Source organism: Pristis pectinata, chromosome 28 (assembly GCF_009764475.1).
Source record: "Pristis pectinata isolate sPriPec2 chromosome 28, sPriPec2.1.pri, whole genome shotgun sequence".
NCBI lineage: Eukaryota > Metazoa > Chordata > Chondrichthyes > Rhinopristiformes > Pristidae > Pristis > Pristis pectinata.
In genome coordinates this window covers 5754359-5779782 of record NC_067432.1, presented here as the reverse complement: position 1 = coordinate 5779782, position 25424 = coordinate 5754359, and the positions used below count along the sequence as shown (strand labels likewise).

At 36.6% G+C, this 25424-nt stretch overlaps 1 protein-coding gene across 1 annotated transcript in view; it reads right to left on the bottom strand.

The window, feature by feature from the left end:
* The window catches only part of map2k5 (mitogen-activated protein kinase kinase 5), a 220459-nt gene that overhangs the window by 45982 nt on the left and 149053 nt on the right, over positions 1–25424 (bottom strand). The window contains exons 17-20 of the mRNA XM_052040367.1: positions 15682–15711; positions 8713–8745; positions 1933–1959; positions 1581–1613 (exon numbers count right to left, since the gene is read on the bottom strand). Coding sequence (XP_051896327.1) covers positions 1581–1613; positions 1933–1959; positions 8713–8745; positions 15682–15711 — 123 coding nt within the window. The remainder of the gene's footprint in view (positions 1–1580; positions 1614–1932; positions 1960–8712; positions 8746–15681; positions 15712–25424) is intronic.

Here is a 25424-nt window from a genome sequence, read left to right as displayed (position 1 = left end):
TCTGAATAAGAACCTGGAAAGACCAGGATTCAGGAGATTTAAAAATGGTAGGTTAAAGAATTGTTAAGCTATCAGATAGGAAAAATATTACTTCAAGCATGGCTAAGCACACGTGAGCATAGTGCCAAAAAGTCACACATGAATAAGGACATAGATGTTGAATTGTCACACAATTAATAGCCTTCATGTAATTTGCAATTTTGAACAAAATGGCACAAAGAGGATGTAAACATTGTCCCCTTTCTCAGAGCACAAAATTTACATTATAGAAAGCTTTAATTTGCAGTGGGGTAAGCAAGTACTTGGTCAGCTTAAATTTACGTGGCCTACTGAATTCTACATATGCAGCTAGGGTACAGAGAAGGGCAATGAAAAAATACTTTGAGTGATGCCTTTGCCATGTGAGTAATGAACAGTTCAGGGAGGTCAACCCATTACAACTGAAACAGTTTAATTATTAATTACCTGCAATCTATGAGCTAAAGGACAAGTTCAGTATGTTTAGTGTGTGGTAACACCAACTGGACTCTCTCTTGGCATTTGGTTATTAGCACATGTCAGCAAAGTGCTCAGGCATAAAGAAAAAGGCACAGAAGCAACAAACACACTTAATGTGTATACCGAGAGAGACCACAGGAAAAGGCTGGGGGGAGGGGGGAGGGGGTGGTAAAAATCTCCCTGATGATCTCTTATAGCCTGTGTGCAAATTTTGTTATTTTACAGTGTAATCAATATTCTATTGCCTGAGGGTGAACACAGTTGCAGTTTGTGAAAAATCTGGATAAAAATAATCAAACAATCAAGAATCAAGGGCCTCGGTGGTCATAAAGAGGCAAAGGAGGAGGGAGATGGGTCTAAGCAGAGAAAAATATTATCTCCCCATGTTTGGGAGTCAGAAAACCCCCCCACAAACGATAGAAATTCATTAATATAAGCTATTTATTAACACGAAATGTCAGTTTGAGAACAGTGGAGCTCCGTCACCGTTTAGGGGCTATCTCTGGTCTCTTGTCAATTATAAGCTGAGGGAGCACAGCAGTACTCCTTCATAGTGCTGAAATAACTAAGGCAAGGCAGCATGAAACTGTCACAATACCTGTCACACCAAAGGGACCCGATTCAGAGGAAAAAAAACCTTGAAATTAGTCAACGTTTCTCTATTTTTTTCCTCAGTCTCAAGCCTTTTTATTGCTTTCATAAAATACCACGGCAAATAATCAAGCATGACCACTGACATCCTCTAGATTGAGTTTTAGAGCCATTAAATGAGCTGAGCCTCTTGGGAAGTCTCCTGCTCAGGTTAGTCTAAAGGTAATTATTCAGCAATTCGAGCCATGGCTCTACCTAGTTCCTGTACAGTGCCTGAATGGTGTACATGGATAAGGTCAGGTTTGAGCTCTATACGAGTCTGGCCTGGCTGGGTCTGTTGACTAAAGGGTTGTACTGGGTGGCAGGTCTTAGGAGACTGTTCTGAGCAAAGAGCTTCATTAAGGAAAAATAATGTGTATATTATATAAATAAAACTTTCCAGGCCATTAAGAATGACTTCAGAAGAGAAAGCACATAAGACGGTGACTCACCTCATCAACGATGCACTGCAATAACTGTAGTGGCTGCAATGGCAAGGAGGGGGGAGGGGATGGAATAGAGAGAAGTATTAGCGTACGTGCAGTCTTTTACAGTAGACTGAGAAAATCATTAATGCAGTAAAATGTTGCAAGATTAATCAACAGCGTGAAAGTCTTATAAAAACATTGACACCCTAGATGTTCTATTATTTCTAATGATACCTAATCTACTACAGGCACTTTACTGCTTGTTGTAACAAAAATGCAATTTACTAAGTTTAAAGTAAAGCACTCAAGCATGCAAAAAGGCAGCCATCAGGAAAAAAAAGTGAATTTTTTTCTCCGCAAACTCATAAAACCTTACCATTAAAGATCCCTGGTTTTTCTGAATCTGAAAGGCAATATGTAATTAGCATGTCATAATCAAAATGACTCACTTGGACACATTACGATCACTGAGAGAAAATTATTGCATAGCTGGTGGCAATTTGTGGGCATGTGTTAACACCATTTACATAATGAAAATACACAAATGTTAATAGCTATTCTTCTCATTTATAGGGGAAAGTCAGCAGAATGTTAATTTTGCAAAACACTTTTTAGTACCCTCCAGGTTATACAAGTGAGAGAGAAAGAAAGCATAATACAGTTACAGTGCTGTTTACACCATCCGATATAAATAACATTCTCTGGTTCTGGTACAAATCCAAGATTAAATGCCTGCATTTGTTTCTCTGGAATTCAAATCCAGTTGTTTTCAGATTAAAAGATGTTTCAAAGCACAAAATGTACTGGTTGCTTGATACCCACTGAACACAAGCACAAATTACAAATGAATTGACCAATCGTCTCCCTCTCAACATGGAGAGAATTTTCAAAGCAGCAATTTTTTTTTTAATTAGAATCTTCACTCATACATTCTTCCCCAATGAATTAGTTGAAATCTGAACTGTGTCAGTTCCTACTGAATACTGGGGAAATTACATTTTTTTTTGGATGACATTTTCTGCTTACCAAGGCAAGGGATCTCTGTCTGCACTGGGGAGTGGATTTTCCTATTTCAGGTATGCAGTGTTTGCATCAAACATTCTCTGGCCCAGCAATAACCAGGTTAGTTGCATGGTGAAGCCTGCTCTGTGCTACCTCTCAGCATATCTACCATTGAATTCATTAAAGCTCTTGGTATTGCAGGAGTGCAACATATCTGCCTTTGAAATCAAGAATGGAGTGCAATGATAGACCTGACACCTGAAACATCAGATGCTGGAATCTGGAACATCACACTAGATGCTGGAAGAACTCAGCGGGTCTATCAGCATCCATGGAGGGAAATGGACAGTCGACGGTTTGGGTTGAGACCTTCCATTCCATGCCTTCACCTTTTTATCCTGGCTACCTCCCTTCTATCTTTCAGTCCAGATAAAGGACCGAAACTCTGACAGACCATTTCCCTCCATAGATGTCACCTGACCCACTGCGTTCCTCCAGCATCATGTGTTTAGACCAAACACCCTTTGGTTCTGACCTCTGTGATTTGAATCCAGGGCTGTATTTAGGAGAAAATGTGGTCCTCAATGGCAGAGACGCCAAGGCAAGGTGTCGTCTTAGTCTCAGTACGTCACAAAGTGACAATTGTGTGGCAGCTTCTTCCCTTATCAAAAATAGATATTGACCCCAACCCTCCAGGAACTCAAGGACTCCTGCCAGATGAAGCAGCAATTCACTTTTAATTCTGCCAGGTTAGTGCACTACACTGGGAGCTCACAATATGGTTCCTTCTACATTGGAGAAACTACATTGCAGATGACCCTGAGCTTCAGGTTGCCTGTCACTTTAACACTCCATTCTGAACTCACCGTTATTGACCTTTTATGCTGTCCCAATGAAACCCAATACAAGCCTGAGGAATAGCAGCTCATCCTCTGACTAGGCATACTACAGTCTTCACAACTCAACAAGGAGTTCAGCAACTTCAGATAACCAGCAGTTTCAGTTTGTGTGAGAACTCGTCAGTTCTGATTCAAGGTCGTCAACCTGTAACTTTAACCCAGTTTCTCTCTCCCCTGACTATGACCTGCTGAGTACTTGCAGTATTTTCTTTTGACATCCAGGAATGCAGTGTTTTGAATCTCACATTACCAGCATTATTGCCCCCTCCCTCCTCTATTCTCCTCTATTTACATAGCCTCCAGTTAAAGCAGTTACAACAAGCCTTTAGCTCTCCTCTCAGTCTGCACCTCCACTGTTTGTGTCTCCCTTGGTCTCACTCTATCACAGACATTCCTTTGTTCTCACCACCACGCCACTTCTCTGCACTTAAAACATGTTTGACTTCTAACTTTTACTAGATCTGGGTATTATCAGCATTTTTTTCTTATTTCTGATTTACAGCTTTAGCAGTTTTTTTGCCTTTCAAGATATTGAACCAACATCACTGGGAGCGAACCAGCAGATCTAGACCAGGGAGGTGACTTGAACCGCCAAAAAGCTACTTGTTAGTTTTATGTTGTTCCCATACAAAATTTAAAGAGATTCCAGGGCATGAGACCAAATTTCCTGCATCTTTAGCGATGGTGGCAGATGTGAACTCCTAGCTGATTAGATGCCCTCCCCATCTGTTTCCTCCAGTAAGGATGACATGTGAAGCCTGCAATACATACAATTCTGACATAAATACCAGGATGACTGCCTTTGAAATTCCAGGTCTGATGTTTGGTGCTGAGTTAAGGCCAGATGTTTGCCGGTAGAAGATATCAGAAAAGCAGAGAATTTTTTGAAATTGTGAGAGATTATTAGGTGTCGATGTTTGAAGGGACCCAGTATCCTTGAACAGAAAAATTACTGAAAATTAACATGTTGGTACAGCAAGCAATTCAGAAGGCAAATGGCACACTGGCTTTCTTGCAGATGGTTTGACTGCAAGAATAATCTTACTGACAATATACAAGGCCCAAGTGAGATTATACTTGGAATATTGTGTACAAAGTCTGTTTTCCCTAACGAAGGAAGAATGTACCTATGGTAGAGAGAGTGCCACAAAGATTACCAAACTGACTCCTGGGATAGAGGTGGAAAGTGGGAATTTTCCTATGAGGTGAGATTAAGCAAATTGGGTCCAAACGCTCCCAACCCAGCAAAGAATATTCTTGTGATAGAGGAAGTGCAGTTTAGGTTCACCAGATTGATTCCTAACATGGTGGGCTAGCTACAAGCGGAAATATTAAGCTCACTGTGTCTATATTCTACATTTCAGAAGAACAAGAAGTGATCTCATTGAACCACACAAAATACTTATGGGTCGTGACAGTGTGGATGCAAGGAAGATGTTTCTGCTGGCCAGGCCTCTAGAACCAGGGATCACACTCAAAATAAAGGGTCATTTGCTCAGGACTGCATTGAGAAGAAATTTCTTCACTCAGAGGGTAGTGAGACTTTGGAATTCTCTACCTAAGAGCTCAGTTGTATCCAAGACATGGAGTAACAGATTTTTGGGTTTTAACAGAATCGAGGGATATGGGGTTAGCACACACGAGTGGTGCTGAGGGAAAGATCAGCTGTGGTTCTATTGAATGAAGCAGGCACGAGTGGCTGAGTGATCTACTCTTCCTTCTATTCCTTATGTTCTTAATATATAATATGACCCAGACTGAAGCTTACCCGACTGATTTCACATTGTACTTTTACAACTAACAGGTGGAAATTTTATCCCAGTAGGTTCAATAGATTCAAATTGATGTCTATAGGATGAAGGACATTAAGAAAAAAGCTAGGTCTCCTAATAGTTTTTAACAAAAAGGTTACTTTGCTGCCAGCTAATACACTAATCTAAAATCTATCAGTACGCCTGTAATGTCATCTTTCTGTATGAAAATACTTAAATAAATGCCTTAAGATTGGTCATATACTCATCACCAATTTGTCCAACAAAAAAGCAGAGATAATTTAAAAAATCTGTCAAATTACTACTTTAATGTGATATAATTTTCCATTATATTATGCAATAACACAATGTATGATCTCAATGTTTCACTTGAATCTGACATTGCTGTAAGAGTATAATTGATTCATTCTAATAATTAAGTACAGCTGTGTAGTTTTGCTTTCTCTCCCTACTCCTTTCCATGTACTGGAGAGACCTGCTAGTTGGAAATATTAGCTATCAGCTCTCCTTCACATAAACTGCTTTTAAGATTGAATTACCTTTGAATTTTTATTAACATTTTAGAAAAGCTGAATTAGTCAGTTCGGGGGATATTTGTGTCCCAGCCTCTCCTAAGCAAACTGAAACATTCTACTTACCCACAACTACAATTTATTATAACTGCACATATTTTATCTAAACATTGGTGGATGTTTAGATTGATCCAGACCGACATTCTATGTAAAGAGTATTACCAGCATGCTGTGGTCCAATGGTTTCATTATGCATAATTCCCCCATGCTGACACACTGATTGTACAGATTGCCAGTTTGGATTATACAGTTGTTTTTAGTGGTTTCTTTAAAACTCCACCTACCTCTCTCTGCTCTATCCTTTTTCCCTTCCCTGTTTCCCCCCTCCCCCCCCACCCCCACCTCTGCACCCCTGCCCCCTCAAACCACTGGAACGTTGTCACAAATTTGATAAATGGATTAACGTGGAGCTGAAATCTGTCCTATAAAAATACTAGCACAACTGATGTGCCCTCCATAAAAAATGGCCCAATTAAGTCTGAGTATTTGATCAATTTTACACACACATATGCTTGTAAAATAAATTAATATGCACGCAATATTATGATCTTGTCTGTTAATTATCAAGTTGAATGAAGTATAATTTCCACAGTTGTGTTATAGAAAAGAACTAGAAATCTGTGCAGGAATCATGGGGAGAACACTACTCCTTTCATTCTACAAAAAAGGTGTTAATTGAAGGATGTTCAATTTAAAAGGGGCCCAATATCATATTATTCACACATTCAAATTGAACCAGTAAATGTTTGGTAGGCATAGTGTGCTTGCTTTAACTTTTGCATTTGTGATTAATTTTAATTATAGGTTTGAGGTAACTACTAATGTCGCATTTATACAGGGGCAAGAATTGACAATAGAGACCAATACAATTGTAAATGAGATCAACCATAACCTATTGGAATGATCTGTGGTTGTTTAGCTGTAACTTGAGAACCCCTACTGGTTTCTCACCTGCAACGTGAATATACAAGTTGGTGGTGCTGCAAAGATGTTATGACATCATCATTTCAACCCTTGGCAAACTAAGAAATGGGAAGTATTAGCTGTTTCTCTGCAATTCAGTTTATTTCAAGATTCAGTAACAGACTATCCTGGCAGGTGAAACAATTCATGCTAGATCATTGCCCTTTACTATCTTAACTATTAACAGGTGCACAGGAGGGAATTTAAGAGTTCCTTGACAGCTTATTACTAATATAATTAAGACATAAAATCACGATGCATATAGAAACAAATTCCTCAAAGGGAAAAGCCAAGTCAAAAGAGAAAAAGGTGCATCAATTTAAGAAATTCATTGCAAGACAGGTATCCAAAAAGAAATTAAAAACATTTAAAATAATTTAGTAAGGTTTAGCAGTTATTTGATAGAAATGAAGCTTGCCAAACGTGGCTCGAGAAGCCTACCCAATTGTGAAAAATTGGATTTTTGTGGGTCTGTAATCTATTAATGTCTGGTGCACAAACCAAGTGAATCAGAAGCTTCAATACCACACTCTACCTGGTTGCTGGATTTACTCCCAGTTAAAGTGAGGACTGCTGAGTGGAATTTTTAATCATCAGTGGACTGATTTTAAAATATCCCCAAATAATCAGCTCTGGAGGAGCTAACATATGCTCAAGTGCCAGTTAATAGTCATGTGTCTGCCCAACAGTCACAGGAGCTATCTAGCTCAGGAAAACAAGAAAGGGAAAAGGCAAGACACACATAAGAAAAAAAGAATGTGATAAATTTCTTGGAAATTACAAATAATTGTTTTATTTTTAAAAGGTATTGTTTCAGCTAACCATCATCAAAACTTATTAAGTCTGATTAAGTTATTGAGGTAGAACTTCATTTCTTGCAAGTGTGAATGCAGGGCAAATGGCTGGTTATGCAGTTGTTCAGTTCCTAGCAAGGCCAGCCTCTGATAAAGTGATGACAATTACAATGCTAATTTTGCTTTAAGCTTACAAACTTTTTGGGGAAATTAAATTAAAAGACAGAGGTAGCAAATTTATGTATTGACAAACAAACATAACCCCTTTTGCTTTCTTCCTCAAAGCAGTCCCATTTCCAGTAAAAAAACAATTTGATATACACTTCTGCTTCAGAATATTGTAAACTGTTCTGCAGTGGGACAAGAGAGTTGAAATTAAACAGGATTGTTTCAGTTTGTAACATTCTTAAACATGAAAATAATTAGTTATGTTTAGGAAGACAGTTTAATTTGCACCTGTTAGTACATGCAAAATTGAGTGTCACAGAAATCACATCTCCAACCTCTTAAGAATGATCACACTTTATATACCGACTTGGATGGAGTTAATGGAGCAGTTCAAGTTATTTTTAAATCTGTGTGTGATGGATGTGCCAATATTGCACTGTTTTTAATTTATCCATGTTGAATAAGTATTTAAGTAACATGCTCATTTTACAGATATAGTAGGTGAATTAGTTTCAACTTTGAATTTCCAATTTGTTGGAAAAGTTTTAGAATTTGTGTTAGCAACTAAAGCTATACTCATAAAAGATTATAGAGAGATTTCATCACTTGCATCATTTAAGGTCCTGGATTTAAAGTGATATTTTCATAATTTCTCTAAATTTATTAAAATTATTTACTCTCTCATTCTCAAAATCTGTATTCCTCAATTTTCCCATTCATAATTTGACCCTCTTTATTACTCATTCTCTCAAATTGTTCCCTTGATGTCATTCATTCCCCCACCATTTTGTCATAAACCAGGCTCAATGGCGTCTGTCAAATGAGCATTCCAAAACAACAGGCAGACAAGAAGCAAATGTTCAAAAGTGCCCAGAGCACCAGGCTTGGTCACTGAAAGAAGAGAGGCAAACAAAGATGGCGGCAGAGGAACAAAACAGGAAGCTTGTTGACAGCATTAAAAAGCAAAGCTCTATTTGGGAACCTACCACTTCATTCAGAACTTCCCCAGGTCTTAGTACCTGCCAGTTTAAGTGCAAAAATGATCATCAGAACTAAAAATACTATTCTGTGTATGGAATACACAGTATAATATTAAAATATCACAGAACATAGTTTCCATAAATATAAAAGCATATAAATTACTTTAAGGTCTCTATAAAATCAGAATACGAAGCTAATTATTAAAAAAAATCAAGATTTCATTTGCCACTTACACAACACAATATCAAATGAAGGTGCAGTTATATAGCACCAAGTTCTCTGAGCATGTCAAAGTACGCCATGACAAAAACACTTACTGTCACCAGAGTGGGCATTAATTTCTCCAAAGGCATCTTTGATTTCAACAGGAGAGAAGTTGAAATCAGCCTGTGGATTTTTTGATTGTTTCTTGAAAGAAATGGTAAGGAAATATAAACAATTCTTCTATGGCAAGATGCTGCACATCTGTTAAAATAAAACTAATGATCAACTTCAAACTATCATCCTCTATGAGGAATCAGTCAGCATCAAGTGAAAAGATGGGTTGATGTGTTGCATGTGGACAATTTTATCAGAAAGGCACCAGTTGTGACAAAAACTTCTTTTGCTTTAGAATGATAAGACATCATTTCTCCCTGCAGTTGCTGATGGACCAACTGTACATTTCCAACATTTTTGTGCACTTTATTTTTCACATTTCTAAGTGTTTGTAGTTTTGACTTTTTAATCATTCGTCTTGTTTTCGACAAATTGTGTCCGTGGATTGAGCACTTTGCCAGTTTTCCCGTGGCATTTCACCATTTAATCAAAGCCTCTAGTTAAGGAGAAGGAAGAAAAAAGATGACATTCACTGTCAGATTTTTTCTATTTCAGTTGCCATGGCGATGCTTTTTGACGGAAAGTGGTGGTGCAGACCTTCCACCGTTTCCTTTTACATGATTATCAAAAGCACAATCAGAGTAGTAAAATGGATTCACCTACCTGAAACGTAACTTACAGAAGAAACCAGCTATAGCTTTCATCTCTCACTTCCACGCAGGAATTATGACTTGCCCTAAAGCTCTTCTCAAAGAGATTTACTAGTGACCCGGGTCAGGCCTTCCCATATCAGTTGACAAATTTTTATCTCTAATATTTTTATCACCTAGTGAAAATTCAGTGCTTTTCAAACTATTGTCTGGTTGTTCACTGAAAAAGCAGATATTAGAGTGCTCTCTAATTTTTGGCTATAACATGTGAGATTTTAATATATTAGCACTTAAATATCACAGCACATCCTAAGGAAGTTTTGTAGGACAATAAACTAAACCTTTTTGAAAAAGAATAATTAAGGCTGAGCTTTTGAAATCTGCACTATTCTTGAGCTAGACTAGTGCTCAGGGTTCTGGAAATATAACTGCAGCTTCAATTTAACAAATTAATTTGTCTGTTCTAATTTGGTTTACACCTCATTGTGCAGAGGAGAATCAGATGAAAAAGACCAGTTCGGGTTGTTTGATCATTGAGCAGCATGGATAAAATACAGAGTTCAGATTGATGGGGACGGACAGGTCAAATAAAAGAGGCAGGAGGTATGGGGAAAAAACATTGTGGTTTCTTTAAATGGTGTTCTTGCTTTATTCTCTGTTAGAGAAACTAATGGGAGTCAAAAAAACTGCTTCTGATAAAATGACTTTTCTTCCTCTCAATCATTGACTACGTAACTTTTTTCAATTAGTTGCTTTAGTTTCTCCTTCTGTGACTTGCACTTCCTGGAACCAATCTTAAATCCTGGCCCAAGAGGAAAGATATGCTTCCAGAGAGTGACCAAAAACCATTGGCATATGTTTATACTAGGCTGTCCAGAAATCCATGTGATGTTAAAGGATAAAATAGGCAAGCAAAACATAACAAATACAATGGATAAATAACTTGGAGGTTGGGTCAATGCAAATTAGTTCCTCTAAATGAATGCTATTATCACCCTTGGCAGACCAGAATGAATTTAACCAAAGCTTTTCAAATTCAACCCATGACTCTGTTGAATACAGCATTTGATGAATGGATAAGCTTCCAGCTCTGAAGGTAAAGCTAAAACAATGAAAAAATAGGGAAGATGGGAGAGAGGAGGAAAATGAATTGGAAATAAAGATTTCAGAATCTTTTTGTTGTGAATATTTATATATTTCAGTAATATGACCACTTGTTAAGCATTACTCAGATATTTTAAATGTTTCCTGTCCCTCAAGAGTATCTGATCTAAAATTAAAAAATGGTTGGCCCCAGGTACAAAATACTGTAGTTATGCTGATACACTTACAATTAATGGGTTAAAATCCTATTGTAAAGGTGGCCCAAAGCATTAAAGGATTGCACAATGGCAGGCTTGAGCTTTAGCTTCACAGTTCCCTGTATGACATTCCCCCATCTGGGTCAGGCAGTTAGGAGGGTGGGACATGAAGGGGTATGAAGAGTAGAAGAGGCAATGCAGCAGGAGTAGTGGTATCTTCTGAAGGAAAAATAGAAATTAGAAAGAATGCATAAACAGCACACCTGTAGACTGTTAACTTATGCTCTGTAATTTTTCTTTGTTGTGGAAAGCACATGTTCTGTAGTATGTGGAAGGGTGTGATTGGATGAGAGATAGAAAAAGAATGAGTTGTACAAAATACAATAGTCCTTAAAAATAATTTGTAGTCCAGATTGCTATGAATTGATGTCCCACTGTTTCATTTACCGCTAGATTAGGAGGAAAATCCAAATTGGTTCATAAATGGTTGTCCACTTAAACTATGCAAAGGAGGTTTGGAGTATCTGCCAGCACTTCTGTAGAAATGCTCTCAAGTGTCCTTTAATCATGTCCAAGTAAGTGCACCCAGACACTGATTAGTTAACTATGGACTGAAGACGTCAATATGCTGCAAAGCTCTCTTGGGATGAGACATACAAAATAACTTGATCGAAAAAATCCCTTTAAAAAGGAAATCTGAAAAAAACTAAATGCAAAGAAAATTGATGGAATTTACAGTTCTGAAACTGAAGGATCAGTATTCTTCTGGTTCTTCATCCAAAATGTAAAAAAAGCAACAAATTGCGTACATTCATTCAGAAATTACACAAGAGTGCAGCTAAAAATTGGTTGAACTGAGTAGTGTGCAAAACCACTTTCTCCCCCACAGCAATTTTTTAAAGAAATGCATTAATACTAGGTCCATATCCAGCTACAGAAGCTGTATTAGCACAAGGTTTGTGTATCTCGATACTCCACTAACATTGGGTCTGATGTTTTCATACAATCTAAGAAGAAAATGGAGCATCCTTCTGAACTTCCTTCTAAGCTGCCAGAGTACCATCGTACATGCTCTTCCTCCTCTGTGCATCTATACTCAAAGCTTTTTGAACGATTTTGTTTTCCCTGGCTCACTCTTTCTTAGCATCTCATTATTACTAACAGCCCTGACAGAAAAATCTGTAACAACCTGACAGAAAAGTTTCTAACAACCCTACAGAAAAGGGGTTTAGCGCCAGAGACCTCTAAAAATACACATTTATTAAATGTTTCAGTTAATGGGGAAAAGAATTTGCATGTTAAATGCATTATTTCATCAAAAGCTATAGTACGTTAAATTCTGTTATTAATAGGTCCTATTTTCAGCTTTAGCCTAATTTCAGAGCCACAAAAACAATGCAATGAACTGACTGGTGATCCGCTTCAAAAGCCAATTACTTGCTTCCTCCCTGGAATCTAGACTTTTTTTTAAAGGTGAGGGAAGCAGCAAATGTCACAGCCCATTTTGAAATCACTCTAGTGCAATTAGCATTTGTAGCTGAAAATTGTGGGAAAATTGGACCCTAAATAACTTGATATTACTGCGGTTAGGTGTAAGGATAGATAGACTGACCCAAACTCCATGTGCTAGCAGAGAACATCTCAACATTTCATTAGAATAAGGTAAAGCAATTAATAGAGCTAATTATTGCCTCAGTTTATATTGTAGAAATTCAATCAGTGCTTATTAATTCTACAGTTGTATGTGCCTCACAAATTAAAACCCTTTATGTCAGGCCTACTCATTATTGGAATAAAATGCACTCTTGGGAAAATAATAAAAATAACGTTTTCTTCAACTCAAGTAAGCAAAATGTAAAATAACAAAGTTTTGTTTTGTGTGTTTATGTAATAGCATCAGTACCAAAACTTCCAAGAAAGACCAGAGTTTTCTTTTAAGCTAAGCTCTGGGTTTCTGTTTACATGCTTTCTGATATGCACAATTATTTGATCGATAAATAAAATTTGATTCACTTCTGTTAACTCGAGTATTTGCCTCTCAAAAGAAAATAAAAGCAATTCTCATCTCCACATGAATTTTACACTGGGAAGTGGATTTCAATTGTGGGGATCGTATTTGTAATCTGACTCCAAATAGTTTAACCCACCAAAGAAATGCTGGACTATGCTTCAATTACTTTTAATAGGGCAATCAGAGATATCTGGGAATCAACTGCAAAACTTGATGACAATCAATCAGGTGATTTTGTGCAAATAAATACAGGTTTATAAAGTCCAGAAAATATGATCCTCAAAAACAAAATTAGACTTTAATTCTCAATTCCGCTGCTCTTTTTATTTCAACTGACAATTTTAAACATGAAAGCTCGTACTACATTTTTGATGAGCTGTGAAATTCAGAAAAGCCTTCCTGGCTTTAAAACAGAGAATTACTGAGCTTTCCAAGATTACCTGGAATGGCATTAAAATGTTAACTCTTTGTGCCTTAGTTTCTAACATTTGTACTTCCTCTCTTATATTACAACTCTTGATTTCTCAGAAAGCAGACAAGGATTGTTTTGAAAACTTAGTGCTCCATTCTTGTAATTTTAACAATTTTGGTGAGATATTTCATAATATGTATACAGACAAACTGCAATTGGGAGGGATTGTAAATTTTAAACAAATTGCAGAGCTGGTAAGACTCTAATGCTGTCTTGCACCTGAAATAATCAGCTTCCCTTCTGAAATGTGTCTCTGTATTTAAATATTCATGCTATTTGTCAACGCTGTAATGCAATAAAATAGTTAAGTAAAAATTATGATTACATCTGCAATTCATTTATTCTAAAGTAAATACTTAAATAAGGATTTATTTTAAATTCTTGAAGGTGTCTATTTAAGCAATTTTTTTAAAATTTGGAATTGCAGCTTCCAAGTCAGACATGCATTTGAATCCTTGATAAATTATCTGCATCTGAATGAACATTTTCAGGGCAAGTAGTGTCAATAATATGGATTACGTGCAAAAGAAAAGGAAGAAACCTTGGTACATGCTGCTTCAGGGATTGTCCTGCATTGACTCCAATTAGTACTTGACATCTATTCCGCAAACTTTTACTTTTCATTAAATTAGGACCACATATGGACCAAAAACATTGTTAAGTAGCAACAGAGGGGACTAACCTCCCAGAGGCTAATGTCAGTTTTAACAGAAATTTCTGTTATTTTATTCCCATTGACATAAAACCAGGAAAACACAAGTTATATATTGTATTCAAAACAGAGCAGTTGCTTAAAATAACTTGGAGAATGAAAGTGTGCTATCAATCAAAACAGCATCTGCCGGCGGTTGTATAAACAGAAGATCAAATAAGATGTCTTCAAGGATTTTCAGTGTGAACCGTAAAAAACTTCATTAACTTCTGACAAAGAATGCAAATTAATCACAACATGGGGTGAAATGAAATTAAAGACTCTTTTCTAATCAATGACAAAGCAGGATGAAATATTCCAAGCCTCTTAATGTGAGGGATGTTTACAGTGTATCCGGGGAAGTCAAACTGTAAGGTTTGAGTACAGTTCCACCTATGGCGGCTATTTAGGCCCCCCAGAGCTATCTGCTTACAAGGAGTACATACATAGCACTGATACACAAACACACTAATCATCCAAATCTCAGGTGCATCCAATTTGTTATTCACACTCTCAGTGCCAACAAAAAAAATGCCTGGTGCAGACAGATGCACCAGGAACCTTAACTGACAGTTTTGGCCTCCGGAAGTGCGATCACTACAGCAAAATCTAGTACAGCCTCCAGGTGAAATGTCTGGAGCTCCATATGGAGCAGGGAAAATTAACAACAAGATGAAAATCACTATTGCAGCAGGGAGTCTGAATTTAAAAAAAATGAAATTTAAAGATGAAGAAAGAGAAGTAATAAATTAATGGGGTGTGAAAACATTCAAAGCTTTACAATACCAGGGGCACTATTTGCACAGAAGTTATTTTTACTTCGGGTCATTCCAATGTAATTTATTAACCCGGCGTGCTTTCGCAGTCTAAGAGAAGTCAGTCATTTTTTTTCCTCCCTTTTTTTTGGGAAAGGGGAACAAGATTTCTTATACTTGCACCAGTAGATCTAGTACATCATACATGAAATATACAATCAATCATACACTTGGTTAGTATGCAGACTTGCTACAATCAGCTGAGAAACTGTATAACATGCATCAGTCATTGGGAATTCTTCATAACGGGCAAAAAAATTCATATTATTGGCACTATTTTTAAATTTTTAAACTTTGGGGAAGAGGGAACATAAAAATAAAATAGGTGCAAACCCGATTTGATTATTCAATAACTACGTTTGTGACACATAGGCGTAATCTAACCATGCATATATTTGTATAATGTAATATAATTCATATTAGCATAATAATAACAGCTAATGGATGCTCAAAGCGTGTAGGCCGACAACACTTTAAATCAGACAAGCCAGAGGCTGTTAAGTCTATACAGATAACGGCCTGGGGAAAGAGAAAAGGGGGTTGGGAGGACAGAGGAAGGGGCAAAATGGTTTCCAAAGCACTGGAAAGACAGCACATTTCAATTTAACACTGCAGCTTTATTTTTATGTGGCACAAACTTTCAAGATTGCTCCCTTGCACCTTCATACATAGGGATGAATGTCATGGTGGCAAAAGCCAGTAATGAACAATCTTACCTGAGGATATGGAAACCTCCCAAGAGCAAGCTGCAAAAGGAAATAATATTTGTCTAGTTATGGATCTGCATGTGGGGCAGAGCCTCGGTGTAAGACAAGAGCTTGAGTTCCAGCATTAAAAAAAACAAATCAAATTAACACTTCACAATTTTAATTTTAATAAACACTTCTAAAATGTTAATATTTTAAGAAAGTCATTCATACACAGCCTAATATTGGATTTTATTTTAATCATGGATAAATTCTTATGCAGATCTATTTTAACAGAGAACACAGAGGATAGTATGTAATCTTCTAAGAAATAGCCTGCAGATATTTCACTGTACTAAATGTGCTTCAGATTTAATGAAGCTCTAATGTCCTTCTTAATTTTCCCTGTTTCAGTATCACCAGGGGTTGAAAGAGACTGTATCTCCAGAAGGATGCGGCCCTGATGAAAATTATCAACCACCGTTCCGCTTCTGAGTCCAAATCACAGCTTTCACAGACACATGAATACATTTTGTTTCCAGTGCTACATAGGAACAATGCTAGTTTTATCCGTTCTAGTGAAACTCAGTCAAAAAAAAGCATTTTACAATATTATTAAAATATATAATGATACGGACCATTTTCTGGAATGTGAATAGCTAACTGGATAATGCAAGAATTGTTTCAGGTAATAAAGTATCTTGTTGCTGAATATGTTTAAGTAAGATCATTACAGTACAAATAATAAGAAATGAGAAGTTTTTTTGTGTAGTGGTTGAATGCATTCCACGTTAAGATTAAACAATTTAGTCTACTAGTGTGAGGTCATTACTGTTTGGCAATTCTGGAAATTTAAACCTGTACATTGTTACTGGATTATCAAGGCAGAAAAATACCCATAAGTTTTGTATCTTTTACATCTCTCAAGACAGACTTGCACTGCACAATACACTCTGAAATCACAACTTGTGCATTCTTTTGACTTTTCCAAGTGGGGATATGATTAAAAGTAGCATCATTAGGTGTACTGAGTCATCCACATGCAATGGAGGTAAATGGAGAATTATGGTTAGGACACAATTCTGTCCACTCACTTATTTATTTCTTGAAGACACCACTTCACACAAGGATAAATATATACTGGAACTAGAGACCCTCTGGTATTTTACCTGTATCTAAGCACAAACAACAAATTCCATCAGGTTATTCAAAGGTTTTGGGGAAAAGAAACAAGGCCAAACACCATCATGATTCCTTCCTCACTCAACCCATTAATGCTCTCAAGACATAATCCTTATTGAGACAGGCAAAGACTAATAATGTTGATGATTGCTGAAGTGTACTAACTGAAAGTGCTGCTCAGTCATCACTCCAATGAGTGATATGGTATGTCCATGTAGGGGGACATAACTGGGTGGGAGCTTCCATGCACTTCCTTAGGCATTGGAATTGGAATTAGAATATTGTCACTTGTACTGAAGTACAGTGAAAAACTTGTCTTGCATACTATTCATAGAGATCAATTCATTACATGGTGCATTGAGGTTGTACAAGGTAAAACAATAACAGAATGCAGAATAAAGTGTAACAGCTACAGAGAAAGTGCAGTGCAGGCAGACAATAAGGTGCAAGGTTATAATGAGGTAGATTGTGAGGTCAAGAATCCATTTTATCGTACTAGGAAACTGTGCAATAGTCTTATAACAGTGGGGTAGAAGCTGTCCTCGAGCCTGGTGGTACGTGCTTTCAGGCTTTTGTATCTTCTGCCCGATGGGAGAGGGGAGGAGAGAGAATCTGGGGTGGGTGGGGTCTTTGATTTTGCTGGCTGCTTTACTGAAGTAGCGAGAAGTACAGGCAGAGTCCATGGAGGGGAGGCTGGTTCCTGTGTGTCCACAACTCTCTGCAGTGTCTTGCAGTCACAGACAGAGCAGTTGCCATACCAAGCTGTGATGCATCCAGATAGGATACTTTCTATAGTGTATCGATAAAAATTGGTGAGTGTCGATGGGGACATGCCAAATTTCTTTAGCCTCCTGAGGAAGTAGAGGTGCTGGTGAGCTTTCTTGGCTGTGGCCTCTTATCACTAAAGAAGATAGCTTTCAGGTTGTCCTATTCATTATTCCTCCCTAGGTTATCATGAAACAGAACTGGGTCAATTATTATATAGCTTTTTTTTTTGTTTCTGATGTGATCAAAATGGCCATTTCCCTACGGGACAACTGTAGGTGAACATCTGAAGTAGCTTATTATACGAGGTGCTCTGGAAATTTCTGAAAGCCTGAAAAAACATTCTACCGAGCTTCATTTCCTTCTAGTCATACCTATCAGTCATCCAAAAGCAAACATTTTTCCACACTTTTTTGTCTTAGATTACTCAAGTTACCCATACCACCGCGTGGACACTTCAGTTAATCCCAGGGCTCTTTTAATATTTCTGTTTCATCTCTGAGAAATATACAAGAGGTATATTTGGTTTATTTAGCTCCCTCATGAGGAAGGGTGTTTTGAACTCCATCTTGTCCATATCCTGAGCTAAAAGGGTATTGCAGGCTTCAAAACTGGGTACATTTTGCACTACTAAATACTAATGATTTTATGTACATGAAATTTTGTATTAATGTGTACTACTTCCCATCATAAATTCTTACACTTATATTTGTAATGGAAATTGCCCATGTTAAACTGTCACAATATAATTATATCCTTGTTTAAGCAGAGTCAATACAACCCAACAAATTTCAGGTGGGTGCAAATAAAACATGATAGTAAGTTTGCAAGAGCACTTTCCATTGCAGTTGAAGTAATGCTGTAAATATATTAAATAAGGACAGAATGTATGACCTTAAAATAAAGTTAATTTCAAGTGTCTTGATCTAATTATCCCCTGCTGCCCAACACTGATACACCTGAGACCACAATAGTCTTGATTATCCCTGTTCAATGCCACAAGAAATCAGTTTGATAAAATAAAAATGAAATATCTAGCAGGTATTTACAGTCAACACATTTTCATTCATATTTTTGAGCCACAAGTTTTTGCAGCCTGACTTGTAATTGTCCCGAGCTTCTAACTACTGTGAGGAAGGCACACAAAATACTTTCCAAATGACGTTAGGAGCTATGGTATCAACCTGAGCTCATTTTCACTTCTAAATTACAATCCTTCATCCTTGTTCCAGGATTTGAGTGCATAATTAAACTGCCACTTCAGTGGAATACTACCAGAAATATAGTCTTTTGGATGAAATATTAAAGCTAAATCTTATCTGGTTCCTCAGGCAGCACTATTTGAAGGAGATCTTTCAGTGTCCTGACTATCTTTTATCCATCAACAAAAAATAAATTCAACTTTTCTCAATTCTTTGTGGGACCTTGTTTTGCATATTGCATTTGCCAACAAACAAGGATGACATTCTAAAAGTAATTTATTGGCTGTGATGGCACATAAAAGTCTTGAAACTAGTATGCATCTGTCACACTCTAGCCATCACACTTTGTTACAGATGTAAAACGATCTATAAAAAGAAAAGCAGTTGCTAACCTGAGGCCTGCAATTTACAACCAATTACAACTGCTCTTTAATTGACCTCAACAATTCAGAGCAGTGGCCTTATAGGCACAGCACAGGTTAACAGAACAGCATCACACATGTACTCCAGATGATGAACAATGCCATAGGAGTTCTGCAAGTATTACATACAATTAAACTTGGTTCAGATATCTGACTTCACAATGTAACCTGATAATTAATGCTTTATTGTACAATACTAACATTTTTAAAATGGACAACACAACAGAAAATACATGTAGTACAAAATCTGTAAAGAACTTTAGAATTGAAGGCTAAAAGTTTTACAAGATAATCACAATCTGTTTCAGAAAAATAATAGCACAAGTTGTTCTTAGAAAGGTAGTTGTTAATTAATTTTTATTGTAATTTAGTCTGCCCTATAGTACAGACACTGTTGTTAGTACTGGGACATAGAATACTTTTCACCTCAAACTTTATAGGTACAATAAACAACATGTAGTTTCAAAGGCCACTCAACTTTGTTCCAGTTTCCAATTTCAGAGAGCACCAATGACCACAGTGGATCATGTTATTCTACCTTCAAAGCCAACAATCTAAGATTTGAGTGAGATTGACAATTTAATGTTAATGTCCCACCTCATTTATAACTATTGTAGATTTTAATATAGTAATTTGTAGTTTCCAGTATACACATCAATCAGTGAAAAGGAATAATATTTAAATTATTTGTTCAATTGTCTGCAAAGTTAACACATCATATTTAATACTTCAGAGTAGGGATGTGATTTACTACTAATCCCAAATAAATTTTCTACATTCCCAAAAGGCATCATAATCTAAATAAATTTAAATGCTTTCATTTCTCTGAAGTGAAAACAAGATGCTTGTGAGGTTACCTTGAGAACAAAAAGTCATGGCATAGCCTAGAAAGTACAGAGCAAACCTGAAGTGCTGCTTCTATTAAATAAAAGGATTTACCGGGGAAGGACAAGAAAGCATAAAAAATTAATTTAATCTTCAGCAGCCAGTTCACTGCTACATTTGAGAAAGCTGTCCAAGGCTTAAGAGCAAAACCTTGAAAGGGTTGTGACAGTGGCTTCAATTTTTAATGTACAACAGTCAGTGGATGATAACCTGTGGAATCTGCACATTGTGAATCAGTATAAATGCAATGAAAGAAAATAATGAAGTGACATATTTACTTCATATCTCCAATCACAGAAGAAACTGGGTAACTAATGCCTCATCATAGCTGGGAAGAAATTTGTCTAATAATCTTAAGAGATACCTTTTGTGCAATTAAAATTACTTTATGATTGAATTAACTATGCAGCTACTTTAAAAAGCAAATGCTTTTGCACTGTAATTAAAAGTATATCTACCATCTCTTCCTTCACCAGATGCTGTTCAGCATTTTATTTGGAAAAGGGAAAGAAAATCACTTGCCTTGTAGCTTAACTGTATAAATTGTGATTGCAGCTGAGCATAATAGAATAGAGGTCTCAACCTCTAAATTGTATGTATCTAAACTAACACTTATTGTTGTTCATATGAAGCTGAGCTCTAAGCTGCAACTAGTATAGGGTTACATCCCAGTGCAGCATGCAGATAAATCATTCTGGAATATTACTTCAGCAAAGTTTAGCCACGACTGAAGCATATGTGCTTCCGAGCCACTGAAGCAAGTGACCATAAAATACACTAATTACTGGAAGTTATGGTCAGTGAGTGATTGATAGCCCTCTGCAAGGCAACTTCCTCATTTCTGCTCCTATGACAGGGCTCATCCGGCACATGGCAATTATTAATTCATGACCCTCCCCTAAGGCACAAGTACCTTTACTCTTCTCATTCCCCTACTTCCAATGTTACTGCAAACTGCAATTAACGGCAGATCACGATTTCATCTGTGTTTTGGCACCTCTGGAAGATGGTGCACCATTGAACTATTTTGAATGTTTGGCATATATCCCTGGCTTTATTGTAATGTATCATTTTGAGGCTTATTGCTGCCAACTTAATTTTAACACAGGTTTTATTTTGCAATTTTTAACCTTTTGATCTACATAATGCTGGCACTTGCAAAAGAGGCTTGACAGTTATTTTGTTTATTGCTGCCCCCAAATGTTAATGTGGATGGCCTCTAGTCGAACAGCTGCTGTTAATACCATGGCCATAGCTATGTATTACAGGCATCTGCTACCACTGCGAGATTGTGGTGCTAGGAGAATTTTAACCCTTTCTGGTGCAAAGTTTACTTACTCTTTTGTCAAAACCACAAGGATATTTCAACCAAAAACCTTGTAATGTCTGCTGCTTCTCCCTTGAAGTATTTGAAAAAAGTGGGCGGTAATTATTAAAGAATTATCAAAAATGTGTGATCTCAGGCAGAGTAGCTGTACAATTATAAATGGCATCAGTATCCTTATGGGCAAGGTACCAGAGAATATAAATACCCATAGCACAGCATCTCATCTACTAAAATGTGAACATATTTTAAAGGCAATTACTCTTCTATTTTCAGCTGTAATTAGGAGGTAACTTATCATAATGTGATCAGATTAAATGCGAGATGGCATAAATCCCTGACACAGTTATGTGTTTGAAGAACTTAATTTAGCACTTGTGAAATCAATGCTGCACCTTTCCTTAAAGGGACCGAGTGCTTATAGTTTAGTATTAGCTACAATGAAGGGAACACGCAAGCTTCATTCTGGAATGGGGGCAAACTTTAGAGTTCATTAAATGTACTGTATTGGTTATTGCCTTGAGGTTTAATTAACTCTCTGTCCCCTATTTCTGACAAAACCTTTGCATTTGTGCACTATATTTAGCCAGAACCAACTTAGAAGATGATTAAAATCCATAGTATTAAAAGGACCAACCATTTTCAAAATATTCTATTTGATTTATTAATTTTTTGTTAAAACAAAGATAATGTCTTTGCTCCCCAGGGTAATTAAAGATTTTTCTTAAAAAAGCAATTTTTAAAAAGCTTTAGATCATGATTCTACCTCAGTCTAATTGGACCTGAGGGCAAGTAGTTGAAAACATGCAGTTGTGCAGAAGAGGAATGAGCTATTTGATCTATCACTTTGTACATCGCTTTTGTTATACATTGGTAATTGGTTTATTACAGTGAAAAACTTTGCTTTGCATGTCATTCATACAGATCATTTCAAAATGTAAGTACAATGAGCTAGTACAAAGGGAAAAATTATTCTCTTTTAAAGAGTCCCTGCCCCTTCTACATATAATCTCAGTAATGACACTACCCTCCATGTTCTCCTATTTCTATTAAGGACAAGTGCCATGCATAGCAAAATGGACTAGGGACATCTGCCGTTTGATCTAGGTTTGCAGTCATTCCCATCTTACCTGAGTTGGTAAGTTGCTCTAAGCAATTCTCGTTATGAGGAACAGAGGAACAGAAGAAATGTAATTTTAAGAACATGTGTTCCTAAAAGATAAAGCTACACACTTCTTACCCAACATTAATGTCCAAAGGCTAAAAATGCAGTAAAAGACCAGTTATCTGGTATCTTACTATCCAGTACACTCTAGTAGCTGGCAGTGAGATCTCTCAAATAAGTAGGATTTCATTTGTGATTTACTCATTGCAGTTTCTGGAGTTTGCCAAAATGTTCAAGCTGACTACCCCCAAGGGAGTGCACCAAGTCTTTAAGGAAGTGCAATGAGATCCTGAGTAAATGCAATAAGACAGAATGGCAATTTAGCTTGCTGGTCCTTTATCTGCATTATACATTTAGTTAACTGGCATGTTTAATTAATCATGGCGTCATAGAGTCATGGAAAGCATGGAAACAGGCCCTTCAGCCCATCGAGTCTACACTGACCGTCAAACATCCAGTTACACTGATCCTACATTTTTTTATTCTCATCAATTCCTCCAAGTTCTACCACACTAGGGACAATTTACAGTGGCTTATTAACCTACCAGATTACACAACTTTGGGATGTGGGAGGAAACTAGAGCACCCAGAGGAAACCCATGCTGTCATAGGAAGAATGTGCAAGCTCCACACATCCAAGGAAGTGGCTCAATGAGCAGCACCACTGTGCCACACAATCAGCGGGTATCAAGTCTGGCATGTGCAGATAACCAAGCTTTTACTGCACCTGCGAACACTTTAAGACTGCCCCTGGTTCACATTAGAAATGGATGTCATTGATAATTGAAGCAGATTCCTAATATTCCCCATTTCGACAAACTACCAAAGGGTAAGGGGGCAGTCAGTTAGAGCTTACGGTTAAAAGCAAGTATATCTGGCAGATTTTCAATTGCAAAGTTGCAGAATTTTTGAATAAACTGCAAAAATCATAAGGAAAATGATCATTTTAAACAAATCCAAAGATAGTCAGGGATATAACATACCATACAAAATATGACAGACAATACCTTAGAAATAATTCATTGGCTTTGAAGTGGTTTGGAAGAATAAGAGGATATTAAAAGTCCTAACTAAATTATATTTTATTTATATGATGAAGAATTTTTACAAAATAAAGTTTTGTAAACATAGCACGCACAGTAAGCATACTATATTAGAAAGGATCTGGATGCAGTCCGGTGGCGGATGTGCTGGTGATGAAAACCAGAATGTAATAATGATGCAACATTACAGGGAAGTATTTGTTCTATATGCAAATACTGCATTAAAATATGTCTTCTATTTATAATGGATACTACTAAGATCCTACCAGAGACACAGCTGGCAGGTTAAAACTGTTTCCTCATATTTCTACTGTTCTTATATTTTTTATTCTCTTTCTAAAAAGTAAAACTTGGATCTTTATTGCAATGGTCAAAACATTTAAAAAAATTAAATAAAAAACAACATAAGCTGCAAGTGTGGCTTGGGTGACAGGGTTTCAGCCACATGCTCCAATTTTAATGTAAACTACCTGGCAAATGCACTTCACACATCATCTACCATCATTCAGTGAAGAAGCATCCACAGTTGTCAAAAAAAACCAGAATGGCATTGTCTGCTTTTTGTTTTACCATCTTACAAACAAACATATAAAAGGTTTAAGGTACCTTTAACCAACAATGGTGACTACTACTGATTTTTAAATCACTAACCAGATTCCAATTTGCCACATCTGGATTCTCAATTTGCCATATGTAACTAATGGCTAACATATTGGACAGCATTGCCCTAAAGTACGTTAGGGCATACTTGTACTCACAACCATAACTATGGGCTAATAATGAAGTGTTTTATTCTGCATTCTATTCAAATCCAATCTAGGCTTAAGAAAATTACAAGACCAACTCATGAAAGGTTTTTAAAGCTAATAGAGCAAATTTTTTAAAAAGTCCCTGGTGTACTAACTGAATGATCCTCTTCTACAAGCACAACTTTAGAATTTTTCAATTCCAAAGGATCACCTTTCAATAATATTTTAAAGTCCTAAATGGAAGAATACATAATGGATTGGTATTAGTCATTTTATGTAAAGATTAAAATTGAAAGCATGATGCCTAGAATTTAGATCCAACTTTTATTCTTGTTTTGACAAACAGGAAAAATATATTGTTTAAAAATAAGTCCAGTGCTGACAACACAAAAAATACATGGTGTAAAAATAAATGCAAAGACATGCAGCAAATATTAAAATTGTCATTTTTGTCAGATCATTGAGAAGAAAAACACTTATATGTGTGCTATTTCTTTATGTTAAGCTTACATCAACAAGTCACATATAATTAAATTGAACAATAGTTTTAAATTGAGCTGTACACTTAAAGCAAAAGCATCCCAAAATGTCTTTTTAAAATAATGTATTGCATCATAAATATCCTTCAACTGCATTTTGTACAATAAATAAGCAATAATTTTTATAAATTCATATTTGCATCATTTACAAATTAGAGTCTAATTATCAAATATGGTCAGAAGGCTTAGGAAGGAACTTCTTGCCAATTTTCAGTGTTTTTACTGAAGTATATTTTTCAAATATTTAAGGGAAAAACTGGAATGTGACACAATGATGGATTTACTTCTAATTGTGGAAATAAAGTTCAGCACAAATGTCTCTGTAAGCAACAGACCTTGCATTAAATGGAAAATTTCACGTGGTCAATAGCTTTCAATATACCACGTGGTGAACATCAGGCCTACCAGATTTGGAGGTCTGCTTCACTAAAGTGAATACTGGAAATGAGACTGAGTTATGCATATTGTATTTGAACTTGAGACATTGAAAGAATGAT